The following is a 25132-nucleotide window of genomic DNA, read 5'->3' as shown; positions in this document are numbered from 1 at the left end:
ATAAGAAAAACAATGGTGTGCTTGGTTTTAACGTAACTTTATTCTTTCATGAGTTTTTTACAAGTTTATGACCACTTATAAAATGTGTTCAAAGTGCTGCCCAATGTGTTGGATTGTCAATGCAACCCTCTTCTCCCACTTTTGACACTCTGATAGCAACACCGCAGAAGAAATGCTAGCACAGGCTTTCAGTATCCATTGTTTCAGATGCTGCACATCTCTTATCTTGATGGTATGGTGTGGTATATGGGGTACAAAGATAGTGGGGCCATTCTTCATCAGTGGAAACCTCAATGCCAGGGGATTTCTGAAATTGCTACATGATGATGTTTTGCCCTCTTTATGCACTGAAGATGGCACGTTCCTTGAGTTTTTCCAACAAGATGGTGCACCACCACATTATGGGTGTCAGGTCCGAGCATTCCTACATGAACAGTTTCCTGGAAAGTGGATTGGTCGTCGTGGGCCAGTTGACTGGCCACCAAGGTCTCCCGATCTAACCCCCTTAGACTTTTATCTTTGGGGTCATCTGAAGGCAATTGTCTATGCTGTGAAGATACGAGATGTGCAGCATCTGAAACAGCGGATACTGGAAGCCTGTGCTAGCATTTCTTCTGCGGTGTCGCTATCGGTGTGTCAAGAGTGGTACAAGAGGGTTGCATTGACAATCCAACACAATGGGCAGCACTTTGACCACTTTTTATAAGTGATCATAAACTTGTAAAAAACTCATGAAAGAATAAAGTTACATTAAAACCAAGCACACCCCTGTTTTTCTTATGAAATTCTCAATAAGTTTGTGTCACATGACCCTTTTCCCTTTGAAAAAAATAAATTTGCACCCAAAATGTCCGACTTCAAAATGGCCACCATGGTCACCACCCATCTGGAAAAGTTTTCCCCCTCCCATATACTAATGTGCCACAAACAGGAAGTTATCACCAACCATTCCCATTTAATTTAGTTGTATCCAAATAAATGGCCCACCCTGTATAACAAAGTATTGAGATGAACTTTTGTAATTGACTAAGTACTTATTCTCCACCAAAATTTGAAAAAAAAAATTCTTTCCAAATCAGACAATGTGAATTTCAGGATTTGTTTTCTCATTTTGTATCTCATAGTTGAGGTCTACCTATGGTGTCAATTACAGGCCTCTCATCTTTTTAAGTGGAAGAACTTGCCCAATCGGTGGCTGACTAAATACTTTTTTTTTTCCCCACTGTATATGTGAATCTACTCGGCTCCCACTGCAATAAAACATGATGCCTGCAGATTGGTTTGCATTTTCATGGGGACAGGTTCACTTTGACTTTTTGAATCACTCTCTCGACAGCCCAAGAATTCCAATGACCCGGAGGCAGTTGCCCATGAGGAATGGGCTAAGATTCCCCAGGAATGCTGCCAGATGCTGGTACCTGCCTATAAATCACATTTATAACAGGTCATAACAGCCAAAGGGTGCTCTACTGACTGCTTGTCATGAAGGGGTTACATATTTCTGAAACTGCAGAAGTTTTTAAAAGTGGCATTTTGTGTTAAATTTGGAGAAAACACTTATTATATTAGTTGTGTTGAGCTTTTTAATTGTTCTTGTGTTATTGATTTATTTTGAAAAAGCAGAACGTTTGTAAATGATGCTAATGAAACGAATTTGCAACGGTGGTTGTATAATTTTGGTTGTAAGTGTATAGTATATATAGTCAATGTTACGGTTCTATACTATGTTTTTTTTTTAAGACAAAAATGTCAAATGAATCACTCTGATCACAAAAATGCAGACATGTAAACCAAAGTCTCTGTTCACATCTGAATTTGAGTCTCCATTCTTAGAAGATCCTGCAAAAAAATACAAGACAAAAAAGTGCAGCATGCTGTTCTATTTTTTCTTGTAAAATTCTGGAAGTCATTGGGGACTGTGTGGCACTGCCGGTGGTCAGCATTCAGAAGGGACCTCTGTTCTGCTGTTATTTTACAGCTTCTGCTACTAAAATGGGACAGAAATATAAGGAGTGCTGTAGAAACTAAATATGACTGTGTAAAAATTCTGTTTCTTGTTTTGTTTTTCACTTGAACTGTTTTTTTTCTTCTCGGTTACATTTTATTTTTCTGATATGTTTCTCATTTAGGCTATTTAAAAATGAGATGGCCGTTAATCAGCCATTAATTTTTCTTTCATTTGTAACGGATCCATTTTTTGTTTACTGAATCTTACACATAAAAGAAAAACGGATGGGTGATTAACGGATCCATTTACCATAGACTTCAATGTTAATAAAAAATAAAAAAAAAACGCTCCAGCTGAGATCAGTTATTTAAAAAAGGGACTAAAAAGTTGTGTCTGCACAACTTTTTTGCCAATGAATTGCTGCTGGATCCATTCTAGCTGATCACTACTGGACATGGGAACATAGCCTTAGTTAAGCTTTTGAGGAATTATATGTTTAATTTTCCAAAGGACAAATATTTATCACATGAATGCTAATGTGTGAACAGAGCTATACTGCATCCCTTCACTTGTGCAATGGTCTCATGAGCACAAGAGTTTTTACATAAAGTTTGATAGTTTCATAGTTGACAGGTCCATCAAGTCCAAACTATATTCTGAACATGCTGAATAGGAATGTTGTACACTGCTCAAAAAAATAAAGGGAACACTTAAAGAGCAGAAAATAACTCCAAGTAAATCAAACTTCTGTGAAATCAAACTGTCCACTTAGGAAGCAACACTGATTGACAATCAATTTCACATGCTGTTGTCCAAATGGAATAGACAATAGATGGAAATTATTGGCAATTATCAAGACACATTCATTAAAGGAGTGGTTCTGCAGGTGGGGACCACAGACCACATCTCAGTACCAATGCTTTTTGGCTGATGTTTTGGTCACTTTTAAATGTTGGTTGTGCTTTCACACTCGTGGTAGCATGAGACGGACTCTACAACCCACAGAAGTTGCTCAAGTAGTGCAGCTCATTCAGGATGGCACATCAATGCAAGCTGTGGCAAGAAGGTTTGCTGTGTCTGTAAGCGTAGTGTCCAGAGGCTGGAGGTTCTACCAGGACACAGGCCAGTACACCAGGAGACGTGGAGGGGGCCGTAGGAGGGCAACAACCCAGCAGTAGGACCGCTACCTCCGCCTTTGTGCAAGAAGGAACAGGAGGAGCACTGCCAGAGCCCTGCAAGATGACCTCCAGCTGGCCACAAATGTGCATGTGTCTGCACAAACGGTTAGAAACCGACTCCATGAGGGTGGTATGAGGGCCCGACTTCCACAGATGGGGGTTGTGCTCACAGCCCAACACCGTGCAGGACGCTTGGCATTTGCCACAGAACACCAGGATTGGCAAAGTCGCCACTGGCGCCCTGTGCTCTTCACAGATGAAAGCAGGTTCACACTGAGCACATGTGACAGACGTGACAGAGTCTGGAGACACCGTGGAGAGCAATCTGCTGCCTGCAACATCCTTCAGCATGACCGGTTTGGCAGTGGGTCAGTAATGGTCTGGGATGGCATTTCTTTGGAGGGCCGCACAGCCCTTCATGTGCTCTCCAGAGGTAGCCTGACTGCCATTAGATACCGAGATGAGATCCTCAGACCCGTTGTGAGACCATATGCTGGTGCAGTTGGCCCTGGGTTCCTCCTAATGCAGGACAATGCCAGACCTCATGTGGCTGGAGTGTGTCAGCAGTTCCTGCAAGATGAAGGCATTGAAGCTATGGACTGGCCCACCTGTTCCACAGACCTGAATCCGATTGAGCACATCTGGGAAATCATGTCTCGCTCCATCCACCACAGACTGTCCAGGAGTTGGCGGATGCTTTAGTCCAGATCTGGGAGGAGATCCGACAGGAGACCATCCGCAACCTCATCAGGAGCATGCCCAGGCGTTGTAGGGAGGTCATACAGGCACGTGGAGGCCACACACAATACTGAGCCTCATTTTGACTTGTTTTAAAGACATTACATCAAAGTTGGATCAGCCTGTAGTGTGTTTTTCCACTTTAATTTTGGGGGTGACTCCAAATCCAGGCCTCCATTGGTTAATAATTTTTTTTTCCATTGATGATTTTTGTGTGACTTTGTTGTCAGCACATTCAATTTTGTACAGAACAAAGTATTCAATGAGAATATTTCATTCATTCAGATCTAGGATGTGTTATTTGAGTGTTCCCTTTATTTTTTTTGAGCAGTGTAGTTTCCAAAAGTAGAGTTTACTTTTATTACGCAACTCTATTTCATAATTGTTTTAATTAAGATTTTTGCAGTTTTCTTATTGGCCAGAAGATGTCAGAAAACTTTATTGAAAGGATCTCACTTTACAACTGCTGCGCAGACTCAAGATATTCTGTTCATTATGACCAGTAGACCATATTTAAAGTTAAAAGGTGACAAATATTCTTGCTTCTGATTGGACTGTTATGTAATATTGAATACCTATACAGAAAAGAAATACCAAACGTATAAGAAAATATAATGAGTGCCAAAGAATACCAAAGAGAACAAGAAAGCAAACAAATGTATTCCAAGACTAGACAATTGTTAATAAGAAATGAATTTATTAATTTAAACTAAACTATATAACAAAGAAATAAAAGCACAACACAATAAAAACGCGAAATATAAAAAGAGGAGATCTGGGTGTATCCATAATAGCAATAAATAGGCCCACATGCAAAGAATTAATACTGGTACTACGTAACCTATAAGCAAAAGGTGTAATGCTTAAAGAAAATTATATGTATAGATGTATACCATAAAGTGCAATAAAAATACATAAAATATATTAAGAATACATGATGAAATAATATAATCAATCAAATCCAATAAATAATGATACTAATATAGAGTACCAAAAAAGTGCAATGTGCATAGCACATTTTTCTTTCGGGAAAAAAAACAGCATCAACGCATTTTTACATGCCAAATCGTCACATCCGGCTCATATTCTTAGAGCCATACCTACAGGACAATTCCTACGTGCCCAATGCATTTGTGATCAAGAGGAGTAAGCATGTGATTTAACTTCCAGATTCCTACAGGGTGGTTACAAGATGATCAATATCCATCGGGCGTATACTCGGGCTAAACATACTGATCAACAAACTTTATTATTTTCTAACAAGAAGAAGGAAACTGACGGACATGTTTGCTTTATTATGAACTACCATTCTCGGTGGCGTGAGATGACTTGATGTTATCACTAAATATTGGCCCATTCTTCAGCAGGATTCTGTCCTAACTAAATTGTTACCGAGTCGACCTTTGGTTTACTGCTAAACGCAGTAAAACATTAGGTGACTTATTGGTACATAGTCATCATGCACCTTCTACTTCCACATTCATCTTTGGTTCCAGGGGTCCCAAGTGGGGTTCCTGGAGTTGTGGAAATTTCAAGGCCTGCAGATACATTGAAAGAACGTGCTACTAGGTACTAACCATGCAAGATGCCCAAACTTTTGCATTTGCCCATTTTCAGTTTGTAATTTTTAAAATGTAAACTATGAAATGTATTTATTTTTGCCTAAAATACAAAGGAAATGTGTCATCTGTAACTTTAGGCCTTTTAGAGATCATTTCATCTTCAACTTGCTTAACTGTTCACAATAACAGTAATTTTGACCAGGAGTGGCCAAACTTTTATATGTCACTGTATTATTATTTCTTAGCACTGAGTAACATATGGTGCATTTTAGCCGATAAACTACAAAAGTAAGAAGAACCGCCTTGCAGAGAAGTTTACCATCTAAAGGTTATAGCTTTCCACTCTTAAAAGCACCTTGTATAATATAATCACATATAATGGAATACATTCATCTGGTATTATACGTTAGAAAAGATGAGTCAAAATGTCACTTATGTGAATAAACATTTCTTACTTTGAAGTCGAATGCTGTCGTAACATGTGTGTATTATGTAGAAATATATCAAATAAAATCTCTTTTGCAGAGGACACTCGAGAAATCCTGATATGTTGCCTTTGCTGCTTGACCAGCAGTGAACCACAGAATGCCATAGAAAGAAAAGCCAATAGCTGGATAAAGGTACGACACCACACTTGGCGGCAGTGTGAGGCCTTATATAAACTAATTCTTATAACCTCTCAATTTCTATACTAGGGTTACTTGATAATGACATTATGCAATGACTTAATGTATTTCAGTGCTGCCTTTCTTAGCATTCTCTTTTAAACTCTCATCTCTAAAATTGTTTTACACTAAACAGATTTATTACAACTGGCATTTAATATGCCTTTCTAAAAAAAATAGATAATTGGAGTAAATTGCGACAAATTTATTTGCATAGCAAACTCCACTTAAAGGGAACCTGTCGCCAGTTTTTTTCACCCGAATCTGAGAGCAGCATCATGTAGAGACAGAGACCCGGATTCCATCATTGGGTCACTTACTGGGCTGTTTAATGCAGTTTAATGCTGTTTAGGGTACTATCACTAGAGGACTAGTAAACCTGCTGCCAGGTAGTCAATTATATTCATGAGCTCACCACCACCACCACCGACTGGCAGCTTTGTGTACACTGTACATGGGCAGAAAGCCGCCCACGATTGTTAACTTGTTAAATGCCGCTGTCAATATGACGGCGGCATTTAGCATGTGCCAACGTGCACGAGTGTCATTACCTCTGCCCATCGCCGCGCCCGTGATATAATCGCGGGTCGCCGATCGGTTGTCATGACAGCCGGGTGCCAGATGATGACCCCCGTCCTTGTCATTACGGAGCTCCTTTGAAACTCTGCCTGTGGCCGGGCTTCAAAGGAGACTGTGATTTCTGCTATATGCAGCAATGTGACAGCATCTTCAAATACCCTAAGGGAGCTAAAAAGATCAGTAAAAAGTAAAAAAAAATAAAAAAAAAAAAAAGTAAAAAAAAAATACGATAAAAAAAAAAGTTCAAATCACCCCTTGAAAATAAATAAAATATATATAAAAAAATACATATGTGGTATCGCCGCGTTCAGAAAGGTCCGATCTATCAAAATATAAAAACAACCCGATCAGCAAACACCGTACACGGAAAATATTCAAGGACGCCAAAATTTATTTTTTCTGGTTGCCACAATTCCAAATGCTGTAACAAGCCATCAAAAAGTCACATCTATCCCAAAATGGTACTAATAAAACATCTCGCCCCACAAAAAAATAAGCTATCTCACAGCTCCTTTGGCCAAAAAATACAAATGTTACGGGTCTTATCTTTGTAACATGGAAAAAAAAATTAAAGGTAAATCTACTTATTATACCAAATGTATTTTTTTTTTTTTTTTTTCAAGCTTAAAAAGGTATTCCTATCTCCAAGATCCTATCCCAATATGTAGTAGGTGTAGTAATAATAATATTGGCAAATACCTCCAATTAGAAATGTAATATAGTATTTTTGATTCGCTATGCCACTTACCTCATGTGCAGGCAGTGCAAGACCTTAGGCATCCATGGTTACGACCACTAGCAGCAAGCTAACTGTCAGTTTATCAGTGGTCGTAACCATGGATACCTAAGGTCCTGCAATGTCTGCATATGAGGAAAGAGACATAGCCAATCAAGAAAACTCTACAACATATCTAATTGGAGGTATTTGTATAATATTATTACACCTACTACATATTGGGATAGGATGTTGGAGATGGGAATACTGTCACACTGACACTGCGTACAGGAGTTCAGGGGCCTAAGCTGACCCTAAGCTGGGGCCCTGACTAATCCCTCTACCTGGAGGTACTGTTAAAGGTACAGAGGTCCAGGCCGCCAGCGTAACCCCTACCTCCTGAGGATCCCTGCACCTCAGTAATCTAGTCCTGAGAAGGACCCCGATCACAACAATAGGGGACAGGAAATAATATGCCAACACACAGTACTTAGACGAACGAGACAGTACAAGGGTCAAACCAAAAACCACCTTGCATACAAAAACTACACCACAACTACAGAGGGAACACCAACGGGAAAGGAGATAAATGATAAAGCGAGGAAGGGAAAAACCACACCAAATACACTTAGCTCAGAACTCCAAAATACCACGATCCGCTCTGTTTGTCTGTATGAAATGCTTTCACCGACACTTCCCTAACAGACCGGCAGGCATTTGAAGGAGTCCCACTACTGCAGCATTGATTGCAGCTGGGCGAGGCTGGACCTCGTCTAGCACAGAGAGAGAGAGTTAACTCCCTCACTGCCGAAAAACACAAAACACCAAAAACTCAGCTGCAAGAAGTCAGGCTGTGTAATCGTGACGATCTTTGTGGCGACACACCCGTGACAGTACCCCCCCCTTCTACGAGGGGCCTCCGGACCCTCAGGGCCAGGTTTATCCGGGTGAGTCGTGTGGAAGGCCCGAACTAATTGGTCTGCGTTAATATCCGACGCAGGAACCCACATCCTCTCCTCAGGACCATACCCCTTCCAATGAACCAGGTACTGAAGGGACCGGCGATTAAAGCGTGAATCGATGACCTTCGATACCTGGAACTCCAAGTTACCATTGACCACCACTGGAGGGGGAGGTAAAGGTGACGGTATCACCGGCGCCACATACCTCTTAAGCAACGATCTGTGGAACACTTTGTGAATTTTAAACGTAGGGGGGAGGTCAAGACGGAATGCCACCGGATTAATTATAGAACTGATCCTGTACGGCCCGATGAACCTGGGACCCAGTTTCCAGGAGGGAACCTTAAGTTTTATATTCCTGGTAGACAACCATACCCGATTGTTCACACTTAGGTCCGGACCAGACACTCTCCTCCTATCAGCCATATCGGTTCCCCATAGTATTCAGATTCTTCAGCACCCCACTCCATACTGAAGCGAGTGATGACGAAAATCATTCCTCCTCAGGAACCCCCGAAGAGCCCCCTCTACTGAAAGTACAAAACTGGGGGTGAAAACCATATGCCCCAAAAAACGGGGACTTACCAGTGGATTCGCTCCGCCTATTATTAAGAGCAAACTCCGCCAGAGGTAAGAAAGAAGCCCAGTCCTCCTGGTTCTCTGACACAAAACACCGGAGATATGTCTCCAAGCTCTGGTTCATACGTTCCGTCTGACCATTGGTCTGAGGATGAAAAGCCGATGAGAACGATAAATGCATCCCCCGCCGTGTACAAAATGCCTTCCAGAATTTGGCCTCAAACTGAGACCCCCGATCTGACACCACATCGGAGGGTACCCCGTGAAGCCTCACAATCTCCCCAATGAACACCTGCGCAAGAGTTTTAGCATTAGGAAGAGCGATAAAATGTGCCATCTTGCTGAACCTGTCCACTGCAACGAGTATGACCGTTTTACCCGAAGACGGCGGGAGGTCCGTAATAAAGTCCATAGACAGATGAATCCAAGGACGCTCCGGGATCTTCAAAGGTAAGAGGGCCCCAGACGGACAGGTATATGAGGTCTTAGAGCACGCACAAACCCCACAGGGCGCGACAAAAGTTACCACCTCCCTATGTAAGTTAGGCCACCAAAACCGACGCGAGAGGAGATCCACCGTTGCTTTACTCCCCGGGTGTCCTGCAAAAACTGAGTTATGGTGTGCCTCGATCACCTTTTGTCGCAACTGATCTGGAACAAACAGTCTCCCTGGAGGTCCAACAGGGGCGTCCCCCTGAGCCTCCTCAAGCTCAGAGCATACTGCCGAAACCACCACCCCCTCCTGAAGGATAGGAACCGGGTCGTCCGTATTCCCGGCCCCAGGGAAACTACGAGATAAGGCATCCGCCTTTACATTTTTTGACCCAGGACGATATGTAATGACAAAATTAAACCTGGTAAAAAACAATGACCACCTAGCTTGTCTGGGATTCAGACGTTTAGCGGACTCCAGATATAGCAGGTTCTTGTGATCGGTGATGACGGTGACCGGATGGACTGCCCCCTCTAAAAAATGGCGCCACTCCTCAAAAGCTAACTTAATGGCCAAGAGTTCCCTATTGCCGACATCGTAATTCCTCTCAGCGGACGACAATATTTTAGAGAAAAAGGCGCACGGATGCCACTTACCAGGGGACGAACCTTGTGACAATACTGCTCCCACCCCTACTTCGGAAGCGTCTACCTCTACAATGAATGGCTGTGACGCATCAGGTTGAATGAGTATGGGTGCCGAGGCAAAACATTTTTTCAAGGAGGAGAAAGCTTGACAAGCCTTGTCAGACCACCTAGAAAAATCCATCCCCTTTTTTGTCATGTCTGTGAGAGGTTTAACCATGGACGAGAAATTACGAATGAACTTCCGGTAATAATTAGCAAACCCCAGGAAACGTTGTAGTGCCTTAAGATTCTCTGGCAGATCCCACTCAAGAACTGCCCGCACTTTCCCAGGGTCCATACGAAAACCGGACGCTGAAACCAGGAAGCCTAAAAACTGGAGTTCCTGTACGGCGAACACACACTTTTCCCATTTGGCATACAGTTTATTATCCCGCAAGATCTGTAACACCTGCCTAACATGCTCCTGATGAGACACCAGATCCGGCGAGTAAATTAAGATATCATCCAGATATATGACAACAAACTGTCCCACCAGGCGGCGAAAAATGTCATTAACAAAGTGTTGGAACACCGCCGGGGCATTAGTCAGACCGAATGGCATGACAAGGTTCTCATAATGCCCCTCCGGAGTGTTAAACGCCGTCTTCCACTCATCCCCCTCCTTCATCCTAATCAGATTGTACGCCCCCCTGAGATCCAAGTTAGAGAACCATTTGGCGCCCACGATCTGATTAAAGAGATCGGGAATAAGTGGGAGCGGATACGGATCTCGGACCGTTATCCGATTAAGTTCACGGAAATCCAGGCAAGGGCGTAGGCCTCCATCTTTCTTCTTCACAAAGAAGAACCCCGCGGCCACCGGTGAAGATGAAGGTCTAATATGCCCCTTAGCCAGACTTTCAGAAATATAATCCTTCATGGCCTGCCTCTCAGGACCAGAAAGGTTATACAACCTAGCTTTAGGTAACTTGGCCTCAGGGAGCAGTTTTACAGAACAGTCATACTTGCGATGAGGAGGTAGTTCCTGACACCCTTTCTCCGAGAATACATCCTCAAAGTCCGCCAGAAATGGAGGTAAGACCCTAGGAGTAACCGCACCGATGACCGTATTCATGCAGTTTTTATTACAGAATTTACTCCATTGGCTTATCTCTCTAGATTGCCAATTAATAACCGGGTTATGCTTAGTTAACCAAGGAAGGCCCAACACTATAGGAGAGGGAAGACCCTCCAACACGTAGCAAGACAACAGTTCCTTATGTATCGCCCCCACTTGAAGTTTTACGTTATGCACAGCTTGCAAAAATCTTCCCTGACCGAGGGGCCTGGCATCGATCGAGAATATGGGGATGGGTTTAGCCAACTCACTCAATCGCATACCTTGAACCCGGGCAAACCGAGCGTCCACCAGATTAGCCCCGGCCCCACTATCCAGAAGAACAGATATCCTCTCAGTTCTCGTACCCACCACCACCTCCGCCGGTACGAGAAACTGAGATGAACCTAGGGACGAAATACCTACTCCCAGATTGCCGTCCACCACACAACCTGGGATCAACAGTTTTCCGACGACTCTTCACTCTGCAAGGGACGGGATGGACAGCCCCCAATAAAATGTCCCTTTCTCCCGCAGAAGAAACACCTTCCTGTCTTATGGCGCACCACCGGTCCTCTCCCCCGAAATGATGTCCCTCCTAATTGCATAGGCTCCTCTGGACTGACCAGGGGACCCTCCATATAAGGAACCCTTGTAGAAGGTGGAGTCATCACAGGGGGCGGAGTTGCCCCGCACCTCTCCCGAAACAGTCTGTCAATGCGAATAGCAAGGGCCATAGCGGCTTCCAGTGACGCGGGAGGGTCATACTGAGCCAACACATCCTTTAATTTGTCGGATAAACCTTGACAAAACTGGCTCCTAAGAGCCGGGTCATTCCACTGGGTGTCCGTGGCCCACCTACGGAACTCCGAACAGAATTCCTCCGCCGGACAATCTCCCTGCTGGATCCTACGTAACTTAGATTCAGCAAGGGAGATCCGATCCGGGTCATCATATACGAGACCCAGAGCTGCAAAAAACCTATCCACTGACTGGAGAGCCGGGGAGCCTGGGGGAAGAGAGAACGCCCAAGATTGTGGGTCCCCTTGTAGGAGCAAGATGACAATTCCCACCCTTTGTTCTTCACTCCCCGACAACCGAGGCCGCAGCCGAAAGTACAACTTGCATGCCTCCCGGAAAACAAAAAACTTGTCCCGCCCCCCAGTGAACCTGTCAGGGAGAGCTACTTTAGGTTCTGGTCCGGCTTGCTCCTGGGGATACAAAACCTTGGACCTAACGTCCGCCAGCTCCATGGACAAACTCTGCAACTGCCGAGCTAGACTGGCTACTGGATCCATGGTAGCTGGAGAGAATCTTAGTGGGTCGGTGAAAATGTCACACTGACACTGCGTACAGGAGATCAGGGGCCTAAGCTGACCCTAAGCTGGGGCCCTGACTAATCCCTCTACCTGGAGGTACTGTTGAAGGTACAGAGGTCCAGGCCGCCAGCGTAACCCCTACCTCCTGAGGATCCCTGCACCTCAGTAATCTAGTCCTGAGAAGGACCCCGATCACAACAATAGGGGACAGGAAATAATATGCCAACACACAGTACTTAGACGAACGAGACAGTACAAGGGTCAAACCAAAAACCACCTTGCATACAAAAACTACACCACAACTACAGAGGGAACACCAACGGGAAAGGAGATAAATGATAAAGCGAGGAAGGGAAAAACCACACCAAATACACTTAGCTCAGAACTCCAAAATACCACGATCCGCTCTGTTTGTCTGTATGAAATGCTTTCACCGACACTTCCCTAACAGACCGGCAGGCATTTGAAGGAGTCCCACTACTGCAGCATTGATTGCAGCTGGGCGAGGCTGGACCTCGTCTAGCACAGAGAGAGAGAGTTAACTCCCTCACTGCCGAAAAACACAAAACACCAAAAACTCAGCTGCGAGAAGTCAGGCTGTGTAATCGTTACGATCTTCGTGGCGACACACCCGTGACAAATACCCCTTTAATGTAAGTAAATTTGTGAACCTACTGTGGAGTAAAAATACCCAGTAAACCTCTAGATAACTAATCTGAGGGGCAGAGATGATCGACTCTACTGAGATTCAAAGTTGGCATATTAGTCAAATTTGACAGTGAAATTTTGTTTTGCATTGAAGTTGTTTAACTCGAATTGAATATTCTTGTTCATGCTCTAGGGCAGAGATGTCAAACACATAGAGCGCCCAAATAAAAAAACTTGAACAAAGTCGTGGGCCAACCAATATACAGTATAATGGGTCCCACATAGTCCTCCATACAGAATAATGGGCTCCATATAGTCCTCCAAACAGTATAATGGTCCCACATAGCTTTCCATACAGTATAATGGGCCCCACAAAGTTCTCCATACAGAATAATGGCCCCACATAAGGGTGGTCGTTCTGGTGTCGCGGGCCAAATATAATCACCCTGCTGGCTAGATTTGGATTACGGGGCCAGAGTTTGACATTTATGCTCTTGGGTCTCTCCAGATTGCCGAACATAATAAACGCAGGATGTGAAAAAAAAAACCCTCGCTGCTCCCTTGCCTTGACCCCGCAGCCCACTGTTTGGTGTTCCATTCGCCTCTTTATTTTTCCGCATCTAAAACGGGAAGGCCCTGCTAAAGCCTTTGAGCTTATTTATTGACTGCTGCACTGTCAAGATGATGTCAGTGCGCAGCCAATACCGGATGCCGGAAATAGTGATGGAGACTCGCCTGTGGACCCAGGAAGGTGAGTACTGCATGGTTTGTTTTTTATAGCAAACTGCAGCCAGGGGAGAATTTAATTGAAAGAGAACAATCCCTTCAAATGTTTGTGGCATGAAACTACAGCAGTTAGTATTTAAAGTGAACTTGACAGCTAATGCATGCTGCCTGATCCATGTGAAGCATGTACAGTGCCATGAAAAAGTACTCATATCCTGTGAACTTTTCCACATTTTTTCACAATACACCCACAATATAAATGTATTTTATTGGGGTTTTGTGGGATATATCAACACAAAGTAGCAAGTATTTGTGAAGTATAAAGGAAATGATACATGGTTTTCTAATTTTTAAAAAATATCTAAATCTGAAAATTGTGATGTCCATTTGTATTCAGCCCCCAATTATATACAGCCCTAAATACTTTGCAGGGCAACCTTTCGCAGCAATTAATGCTGCAAGTCTTTTGGGGTATGTCTCTACTAGCTTTGCACATCTAGAGGCTGAAATGTTTGCCCATTCTTCTTCGCAAACTATCTCTAGCTTAGTGAGAGCGTCTGTGAACAGCAATTTGCAAGTCTTGTCACAGATTCTCAATGAGATTTAGGTCTGGACTTTGCCTGGGCCATTCAAATACATGAATAATTGATCTAAACCATTCCCTTGTAGCTCTGGCATTATGTTTAGGGTCGCTGTCCTGCTGGAAGGTGAACCTATGCCCTAGTCTCAAGTCTTTTGCAGCCTCTAACAGGTTTTCCTTCAGGATTGCCCTGTATTTAGCTCCATCCATCTACCCATCAACTCCGACCAGCTTCTCTATCCCTGCTGAAGAAAAGCATCCCCACAGCATGATGTTGCTAACACCATATTTAATGGTGGGTATGGTGTTTTCAGGGTGATGTTCAGTTTAGTTTTCCGCCACACATAGGGCATTTAGCCCAAAATGTTCTACTTCTTTCTCATCTGACCTGAGCACCTTCTTCCACATGATGGCTGTGTGCCCTACATGACTTTGTGCAAAGTGCAAACATGAATTCTTATGGCTTGCTTTCAAAATTAGTTTTCTTCTTGCCACTCTTCCATAAAGGCCAGAATTGTGGAGTATATGAGTAATAGTTGTCCTGTGGACAGATTCTCCCACCTGAGCTGTGCATCTCTACAGCTCCTCTAGAGTAACCATGGGCCTCTTGGCGGATTCTCTTAATAGTGCTCTCCTTGCTTGGGATGTCTGTTTAGGTGGATGACCATGTCTTGGTAGGTTTGCAGTTGTGCTATACTCCTTCCTTTTTGGATCATGGATTGGACAGGGTTCTGTGAGATGATCAGATCTTGGGCTATTTTTTTTTTTATAACTTAACTCTGCTTTACTTTTCTCCATAACTTTATCCCTGACCTGTCTGGTGTGTTCCTTGGTTTTCATCATGTTATTTGGTCCCTAATGTTCTCAAATAAACCTCTGAGGTCTTCACAGAACAGTTGTAGTTATACTGAGAATAAATTACACACAGGTGAACTCAATTTACTAAGTATGTGACTTCTGGGGTAATTGGTCACTCAGGATTTTATTGAGGAGTATCAGACTACAGGAGGCCAAATACAAATGCATGTCACAATTTTCAGATTTATATTTTTAAAATATTTAGAAATTCATGTATACACTTCATATATCCTTGCAATTTTGTGTGTTGCTATTTTTGCTAATAAAATGCATTTACGTTTGTGGGTGTAACTTGAAAAAATGTAAAGTACATGGGATATGAATACGTTTTCAATGCACTGTATTAGCCACTGGCCGTATGATCTCAGCCAGGTATGTTTGACTCTGAAGCGCTGTGGCGTTTCACAGAGAAATATACTTTAACAGCTACCAAACAGGTGGGTCCCTGGTGGCTTCTCCCCACCTGCTGCCATGGATTGACAAATGTCTGCTCACACGTAGGCAGAGATGTTTCTTTCAAATTTCTTTTTATTAGGGTAGTTTTACAATATAGGGGACAAGGGGTCAGGAAAGGGATGTAGGGAAAGGTTAAGCAACCTAATAAACGAAAAGAGAAAATGGCGTAGGGAGGAAAAGGACAGGAGAAGAGAAAAAATAAAAAAAGGAAATGAAGATCATCTTAACATAGTTGCACCACAACGTTAACATACCAAGTGTAAAAACAACATAGAATGGAGTATAGATTAAAATAATTCTGGCAAAGTAATAAAATATCATATAAAGAGGCTTCTCTTGTTTGGAGGAAAAATTGCGTTCCAAGAGGACCATTTGGAATTATGTTTGCGTAGAGAGTTATTCCTTAAAGCTCAGGAGATTTCTAAGACGTTATGGGAGAACATAATATCAATTATGTCGGAAATAGAGGGAATGTCAATTGATTTCCACTTTGACGCAATACAAGTTTTTATAATAGAAAAAATATGTAAAGAAACTTGTCTAATTTTTTGAGGGAGGTCATCTGCTTCCAGAAAAAGGAGAATCAATTGGGGAGAAATTTTTATAGGCGATTCATTGATTTTATTCAATAGTAAAAAGACCTCTCTCCTAAGTATCGAAAGTTTTGGACATTCCCAGAATATGTGAAGAAGATTGCCTCTTTGACCACAATTGCTCCTGCACAAATTGATCAGGAAATGCGTTTTTAAGTCTAGCGGGAGTGTAGAACCACCTACATAAAATTTTAAAATAATTTTCATGTAAGTTTGCGCTAATAGAAGATTTGTACGCTAGTTCCACCGCTTTTTTCCATTTATCTAGGAGGAAATGATTATTTAGATCTTTTTCCCATCTCCACATATAATTCAGTTTTTCAAATGAGACATCAGAATTAAAAATTGAGTAGATATTCTTAATATTCCAAATTGAGTTATTCATAGGATTCTCTAAAAAGAGTAACAAGTTCAGAGATCTTTCAATGCAGGGCAGCAAGTGAGGAGAAGCAATCAGGGTCCCGAGTGTCTGACTAGTCTTTAGCGCTGATCAGTCCCTGGCAGCTTTTAAAGTAATTTTTTTTTGTTTTTAAACACCGCAGCGTGGATTGGGCTCATTTTATTTAGTAGTTAACTATTTGTGGACTACTACACCTCTCAAAGCATTTGGGTGGTCTACATCATTCATCTGGATTAAAATTAATCAGCTGTCAGCAGGTTGGACTCCTCATAGTCAAGGTAGAGAAAGTTTAACCCATTCACAACCTCAGACATACCCAATACATCCTGGTTGGGAATGACTTCCCGACCTTGGATGTATTATAAAAATATATTGTACCCAGAAATTTGTATTTTTATGTAAAAAAAAATATATATATATATATATGTTTGGTATTGCCGCTTCCGAAACGACTCGCCCCACACTAGTTAACCCCTTCAGTGAACACGGTAAAAAAAAAAAAAAAAAAAAATGAAAAAAAGCGAGTCAAAAAACAATGCTTTTTCATCACACCGCCAAACAAAAATTGAAATAAAACACGATAAAAAAGAAGAATGAAATTATATCTCTGAAAACGTCATCTTGTCTCGCAAAAGCAGGCAGCCATACAGCTCCATCAGTGGAGAAATAAAAAAGTTACAGCTCTTAGAGTAAAGCGATGCAAAAATAATTTTTCTATAAAATAGTTTTTATTGTGTAAAAGCGCCAAGCCATAAAAAAAAATTATAAATGTGGTATCGCTGTAATCATAGTGAACTGAAGAATAAAGCTGCCTTATAAATTTTACCACATGCGGAGCTGCTTAAAAAAAACACAAAAAAACAATCCCTGAATTGCTTGATTTTGTTCATTCTGCCTCCCAAAATTGGAATGCAAAGCAATCAAAAAATGTCATGTACCCAAAAATGGTTCCAATAAAAACGTCAACTCGTCCCGCAAAAAATAAGCCCTCACTTGACTTTGTCGGCCGACATATGGAAAAATTATAGCTCTCAAAAAAGTTTTTTTTTAGTGTGTGACAGCAGCCAAACATAAAAAAAAAAACAATATAAATCTGGTATTGCTGTAATCCCACCGACACAAAGAATAAAGTAATCTAATCACTTATACCGCACGAGGAACGGCGTAAAAAATAAATAAAACCAATTCTTCACCTGCTGTTGATTTCTTCATTCTGCTTCCCAAAGATCGCAGTAAGGTTCGGCGCACATTCAGTCTGCACTGAGTGCTCACACCAGGGTTTCTGTGTAAATCTCTGAAAAACGTGATTCAGATGGAACCCCTGAGGAAGATTCCCTATAATGAGGCCGATGGAGTCACTGTGGATGCTGTCTGGCCTATGATCCGGCAGTGTCCATCTTTTTAGGCATGCGTAAAAGCGCTTTCCGCCATAGTTTTGTACACTTCTGAAAAGGACAACGCTGTGCAGAGGCGAGATAGGGTCCAGAGTAACTCTGCTGGCTTATTATAGTGAATGAATCCCTTGGGGATTTCATCTAAATCATGTCAATTGGAGATTGAGATGGAAATCCCAAAGTGCTCAGCGTAGTGCACAGGATAAATGTGACCCAAAATGTTATGTAAAAGTTTCCAATAAAAGCTTCAAATCAATCCAAAAAAAAGCAAATCCTCACTCAGGTCCATTGTCTGTTAACAGAAATATAGGGGGCTTCCATGTTACTGGCAGTACAAAGGTCGAGAAAAGCATTAAGGCTTTTCTCCCCCCAAAAGAAATTCAGCAAATTCTGCGCTCCCAAATCCAAATGCTGCTCCTCCCTTCTGAGCCCCAGTGTGCCTAAACCACATTTAGCGTCCGCATGTTTGGCATTTCTGTAGCGATGAGAGCCCGCCTAATTTACTTGTGCATGTCTCCAGAAGCAAGAGCTGGGCATAATGTACTGGTCACAACAACGACAGTTTGCAATTTTCACTCAGCAGCTTCCACTGCTGCTTGCTTCTGGAAAACACCCATGGAGTCAAAATTGTTACCACACCTGTAGATTCCCACAGGGGTATAATTTCCAAAATGGGGTCACATGAGGGGGAATTGTGCTCTTCTCACATTTAGGTGGTCTGTATATGTGACTCGCCCCCTTGGCCGAGGGGCACCCGGAACCGGGCTTCTGGGGGGTTGTAGAATCCGTGGCTGTGACCCGGTTCTGTGGCTCAGGGTGGTCAGGCCGATGGCGGTATTTTGTTGGGGTTTTAGGTTAATTGTCCGACTACGCCACCCGTGGATTGCGGTCAGTGCGGACCGCCGCTGCAAGGCAGACCGCTGGGGCTGATGGTGTATGCAGCTGAGGTAGTGTGACTCCCCACGGGAAGAGTGCAGCCCCAGGGCAGAGAATGTGGATGATGGGAGTGATGGTGCGCGGGCGTTCCAGCACTAGTAGTGCTGGTGCGGCGATGAAGCACAGAGACGTGGGGTTGCAGTTCAAGTTCTTTACTCACAGTTCTTTATGTCCCAAGTCATTCTGCGGGAAATGACTGCCCAAGCCGTGCTGCGTCCACCAGGCAGGGGGGCTCGGTCAACCCCCAGGCAATTCCAGAGTGTGTCACAGGACTCCCTTCTATTCCTTTCTCTGGCCGTGCCCCACCAGTGACACTACGTCTGTCCAGCTCCCGCGGGCCTTCTCTTGGGAAGGCTTCGTGCTCACCTCCCTGACCCTATGTGGTGTGCCTTTCTAGTAGGTGTAGTGAGGGGTCGCACCAAGATATGATCGCGACCGCCGGTCCTTGGCTGAGGATTAGTCGCCTCCACCAACTTGGGATCCGGTACCCTGTTCTGCCAACCCGTCACCCGCAATCTCCTGGGCCTTTGGGGTTCCTTCTGCCTTTGTGTCTCTGGGCCTCTCTTGGTGTTCTGTTCCTTTCTTCCTTTCCTTTCTGTTCCTGTCTTTTCTGCTGGCTCTGGCCTCACAGGCTAGGCCCGCCTCGGAGCAGAGCTCCACAGAGGCCCTGCTCTGTCACTTCCTCTCTCAGACTGAACACTGTTCTAAGATGGTGCCAACCTCTTATACCTCCTTCTCTGTGTATGAGCCCAGGTGACTTGCAACCAATGGGCTCCTACCTATGCCCAGAGACCGTCCCCTCCTGCTCCTACATCACTGGGTTTTCCTCCCCCCTCCCCACTCCAGCCAGGGACAGATTCTGTCGTGCCTGCACTTCTGTCTAGTGGGAGCACCGTTGAGCTGTCCCTCGGAAATGGGGTGTGTGTGATGCATGCAGCCTACCGAGTCTTGGTCCACACTCCATCCTTACCCGGGAGTGGGATATCACACCTCTGGTTTGAGGTGCAATACCCCTGTAGCGGCCGAACCCTCGGGGCGCTACATATGGAGTGTCAGACCCACAGCACCAAACACTGCCGTTTGTTTGCATACATTTGTGACTTACTGAAAATTTCTCTTATGAAGTGACGAGTTGAATGATGTTCATGCGTTTGACACAAGAAATGCGCCGACGCAGTTAAATATGTTACTATGTTTTTGGGGGATGCACTTGTGTAATGAATGTGTGGATTGGACTATGGCATATGTACTCTCTCCCTTAATCCTTTCCTCATGTTCACATGAACATACCTTATTAGATATACAATTGTTTAGCATATATTGATCTCTTTTTTTCAAGTGGCTTGCACTTCCTAAAAGGATCTGATAGGAGTATACATTCAGTCTAGTGCTTTTTATCATAGCGGTATAATCGTATCACAGGATCTCTTTGTGGCAGGGTTATGTGGTCCCTGTTCTCTTGAACAGTCATATCGCACTAGCCACAACTCCAACCTGAGACGACATCCCTGTTGGCATTGCTTGTGATGGTTGTGTGCCGGGTTGCGAAGATGCACGCATGCGTGAAGGCAGGATTGCCTTGCACGAGAACCAGTAGATCACTTCCGGTACAGAAGTGGGGATTTCCAATCGCGGCACACTCTGGACCACGGACCGGACCCGTCTTCATAGCTGCTGAGTTTTTCTCTGATTGAATTACTTTATTTATATACAGGCTATGCAGAACTCTTTCTATAGGCCCATGAAGAAGCCACATAGCAGCAGCTTTGAGCTGGTAACTATGTTCTACATTTGACTGAGCAGTTTTGTCCGGTTGGACATGGGGACAGAGGTATTTACAAAGATTTGTTTGGCTGTTTGGGTTGCACACTTTTATATAAAATAAGATTTGCTTATATTCCAACATTTCCAGGTGTTTTTTGGTTATCGGTGGCACTGTGCAACTCTGCCTAAGATACTGTTTGGTTCTATCATATATATATTTTTATATACACCTGTTCCATTTTGTAGACCAGATTGAATTTTTCTTGGTTTTCACAGGTTATAGAGGGTACAGGAAATAGTGAGTACTGATCATCAGAAAATATGTGTGTGCTACACCTAAGGCCTTAATAACATATTTGGGTTGGAGTTTTCTGGATGGACATTTACCCAGGTTGGGTCTTTCTGGGTTTTTACTTGTTTTTTAACCAAAGTGTTCTGTGTTTTTGTATTTAATGCAGTTTATATTATCTCCTAGTTATATTTCTGGTGACCACTGTAGTATGACATGTCTCTCTCTTTTTCAGGTTTTAATCAGATATTTTTTGACATGTTGCGGGTTGATCCCATTTATTTGATGGTGCCCTCCCTGTTTGTCTGTGTCTAACTGTATATGGAGTCTGCAAACTATTCTAGGACAATCTGTGCTCCAGACGGCAAATAGCGCTCCGTCCCTCCTGAGCCTCGTGTGGTTAAGCAGTAATGTACAGCTACATATGGGGTATTTCTACATTCAGCAGAAATTGTGGGACAAATTTTGGTGCCATTTTTACCCATTTCCCAGTGTGAAAATGTGAATACTGGGGTTAAAACAAAATTTTAGTGGTAAAAATGTAATTATTTTTTCTTCACTGCCCATTGGTATAAAATTCTGTGCTACACTTATGATGTCAATTAATGTGATGATTGCACCCCTTGATGAATTCATTGGGGGTGTAGTTTGTAAAATGAGGTCACTTATGGGGGGTTTCTGCTGTTCTGGCACCTCAGGGGCTCTGCCACTGTGACAGGGCACCCTCAAACCTTTCCAGCAAAATTTGAACTCCAATATGGCGCTTCTTGCCTTCTGAGGTTTGCACTATGCCTCAAACGTAGTTTCCGACCACATATGGGGTATTGATATACTTGGGAGAAATTGCACAACAAATTTTGGGGTCCATTTCTCCTTCTAGCTTTATGAAAATGAAATAAACTGGGGCTAAAATAACATTTTTGTGTTTAAAAATATATATTTTTTCATTTTCACAGATCAACGTTGTAAAATTATGTGAAGCACTTTTGGTATCAAGGTGCTCACCACACGTCTAGATAAATTCCTTGAGGGGTCTAGCTTCCAAAATGGGGTCACTTGGGAGTTTCCATTGTTTAGGCACATCAGGAGCTCTGCAAACGTGATATGGCTTTTTTGTGATCAAAAAGTCAAACGGTGCTCCTTCCCATGCGTGCCCTGCCATGCGCTCAAACAGTAGTTTTCCCCCACATATGGCATACTCAGAAGAAATTGCACAACAAATTTTGGGATCTATTTTATTTTGTTACCCTTGTGAAAATAAAAATAAAAGTCTAAAGTAAAATTTTTGTGAAAAAAAAAAAGTTAATTTTTTCCTTCCATGTTCCAAAAATTCCTGTGAATTTTTTTGGAAAAATGAGAAATTGCTGACAGATTTGAACCCTTCTAACTTCCTAGCAAAAAGTAAATTATGTTTCAAAAATTGTGCTGATGAAAAGTAGGCATGTGGGAAATATTATTTATTAGCTATTTTGTGTGGGTTAATGGCATAAAAATTGAGAGTTTCAAAATTGGAGATTTTTTAATTTTTGATTTCTTTTACAAAAAAACACAAGTCATTTCAAACAAATTTTACCACTTTCATGAAGTACAATATATCACAAAAAAAACAATCACAGAATCGGGGATCCGTTGAAGCGTTCCAGAGTTATTACCTCATAAAGTGACGCTGGTCAGAATTGTAAAAATTGGCCTGGTCATAAAGATGAAATCAGGATTGAGGGGTGAAGGGGTTAATACTGGATCTACTCTGTTTGTGATATTCACAGTGCTCAACAAGTCCTGAATATACCATTCGGGAAGCTTCAATGCCACCTAATGTCCCATGCAGTCCCAGTCTTATGATTACTGGATAGCTGTAGAAGCTGCTAACTTATATCAACTCTCACAGTGTAGTATCGTGTTAAATCGTCCCATAAGGTCGCAAGAAACCTTTGGTAAGCATTTTAGCATGGCAATTTTTTAAATTGCTGATTTTCCCTGTAACTTGATCTGACATATAAGCTACATATATAAATAAACCAATACAAAATAAATAGCTACAAAAAATAAACACAAAAAAACATGTCCGTGTACGGCTTTCTTACCATATTTTCCTCGTTCCACCTTCTCCAATGCTACACCTTACCCCCCACGAATAAAAAACACTTCAACACTGGATTCTTTGGATAAATTTGGCCACAGCGGCCATTTTATTAACAAACAAACATTAACATATTAACAATAATAATACCAGATAAATTAAGATGGGAGGGTTCTTGGAGCTAATAAGTCTGGCTTTTATAACACGAAAGAAATCCAACCGCCATCTTACCCTCAGCCGTGCACCACCAGCTCGAGGGCACCATACTTCCACAATACATGAAAGATTAATCACCTAAGAGCTCCCAGGGTAAAAACCCCGTCCAGAGCCCTGACCAAAAATTGCCAGACCACCCCCAATGTAACTTCAAATTACCCGGAATTCTCGCAAATTCCTTGTACCAACAAATCCGTACCAACTCCAAGAACCCCGCCAACCACGCACAGCCCTGACACCTCAGGCTCATGAGTGCCCTAACCCCAACAATGCCCTTTCAATCCCACCCTGTATCGCCAAAGCCTTGAGATCAATTCCGATGGCATTCAAATGAACACCGTCTGCCATCCAAAAATTCCCCGTTCCGGACTCTAAATCTAAATGTCTAATACTTATACCTCCATTCCTGGATACAAAGGGCCCTATAGCCCTATTAAACTTCACCCTCGCTCTATTGATCCCTTTTAACGATCTCGCCGCCCTCTACTTCTGTCTAGGCACAATATCTGACCACACCGTCAGCAACCCTGGAAAAGTTGTCCATAATCTCAAAAAATCAAACCGAATGTCGGAAATTAATTCCCTAACGGGCCTTGTTCCCAAATCGTTCCCGCCTATGTGAACCACCAAGATATCAGGTGCTCTATCCAACCGTGCCGCTTTGTGGAATTCGAACAAAAAACGACTCCACACCATCCCCCTAAAACCCAGCCAGCGGACAACAATCTGCTCCCTACCAAAACCCAGTTGCTTACCATCCGGCCTTACGTCGGCACGCAGTGCCCCCCAATGTACGAGCGAATGTCCGAAAATCCAGGCTAACAATGGACCAGCACCTAAAATGATTAACGAAAAACATATTAACCAACTTGACAAACCACTTTTTCCATTGCCTTATCATAATTAATACCTCACATACGTAAGATAGCGGTCCGAATTCCACCTGCCGATGCGCTTTGTCACCTCAGCACCCAAACCGCACCTATCTGCCTCTGACTCTGCACCAATCCTAAATGCCCCTACTTGAGAATCTCTTTTTTAAGTACTGCAGTAAACTGAAAACGGGACAAAAACGTTCCGTCTTCATGGCATAGAAGCGGGCCAGCTCTACCCGACCATACTTGCCAATATTCTTCCAAACATCTCCTTGGGCACAACATTGTCCTGTCCACCTTGCCCAACACCACACGCCTGCCCTTTCCAGCTTGATCCGACTTAGAGTGTCTTAACCAAAAATCAATGCCCCCTCGCCCCCAATATCCCACATCCCCAGCCCGCAGTCCCCCTGCCCTGCTTTTACTTGGAGCCACCAATTCCCCAACTCGCACTCGCATTGCGCCAAAGAAAGCTAAAGAAAAAGCCAGCCTAAACAATGCCAGCTCAAAACTAGAACTACAAATCGTCCTTAGTACTGCACCCAAACCCTCTTACGTCGTAAATGACACTGGTCTCCGTTTGTCCGGCATGTGCCTGCCCCTCTTGAAACCCTTTAATGCCTGCCTGACTAAAAAGGATTTTGTAGCGTCCCCTACTCCCTGCAATTTAAAACCGAACGCCAGCCCAGCCATGAACTTACTAACCCTTGACCCGAACCACCCAATCTCTGACGCCTTACCAATCAGAAACAAAACCGCCAAACTTCTATCCTCGTCACTTACAATTGGCCCCCATTCAGCCACCCAAGTTTGCCATACTCGCCATAATGCCTCGTAAGCAGACCAGATATTACTCGCTATAGAATTAGCCTTCCTGCTCCTCAGTAATCTGTTGC

At 43.1% G+C, this 25132-nt stretch overlaps 1 protein-coding gene across 2 annotated transcripts in view; it reads left to right on the top strand.

Moving 5' to 3' along the window:
• Window positions 1-25132, top strand: part of FANCC (FA complementation group C) — a 269767-nt gene that overhangs the window by 61049 nt on the left and 183586 nt on the right. For both annotated transcript variants that reach the window (XM_073670977.1, XM_073670976.1), the window contains exon 4: window positions 5952-6046. In XM_073670977.1, coding sequence (XP_073527078.1) covers window positions 5952-6046 — 95 coding nt within the window. The remainder of the gene's footprint in view (window positions 1-5951; window positions 6047-25132) is intronic.

This window comes from Phyllobates terribilis, unplaced genomic scaffold, assembly GCF_046119375.1.
Source record: "Phyllobates terribilis strain yellow unplaced genomic scaffold, ASM4611937v1 Scaffold_1__5_contigs__length_1240528914, whole genome shotgun sequence".
Lineage (NCBI taxonomy): Eukaryota > Metazoa > Chordata > Amphibia > Anura > Dendrobatidae > Phyllobates > Phyllobates terribilis.
Note: the sequence above shows the minus strand (reverse complement) of the source record. Positions and strands in the feature narration are given on the sequence as shown.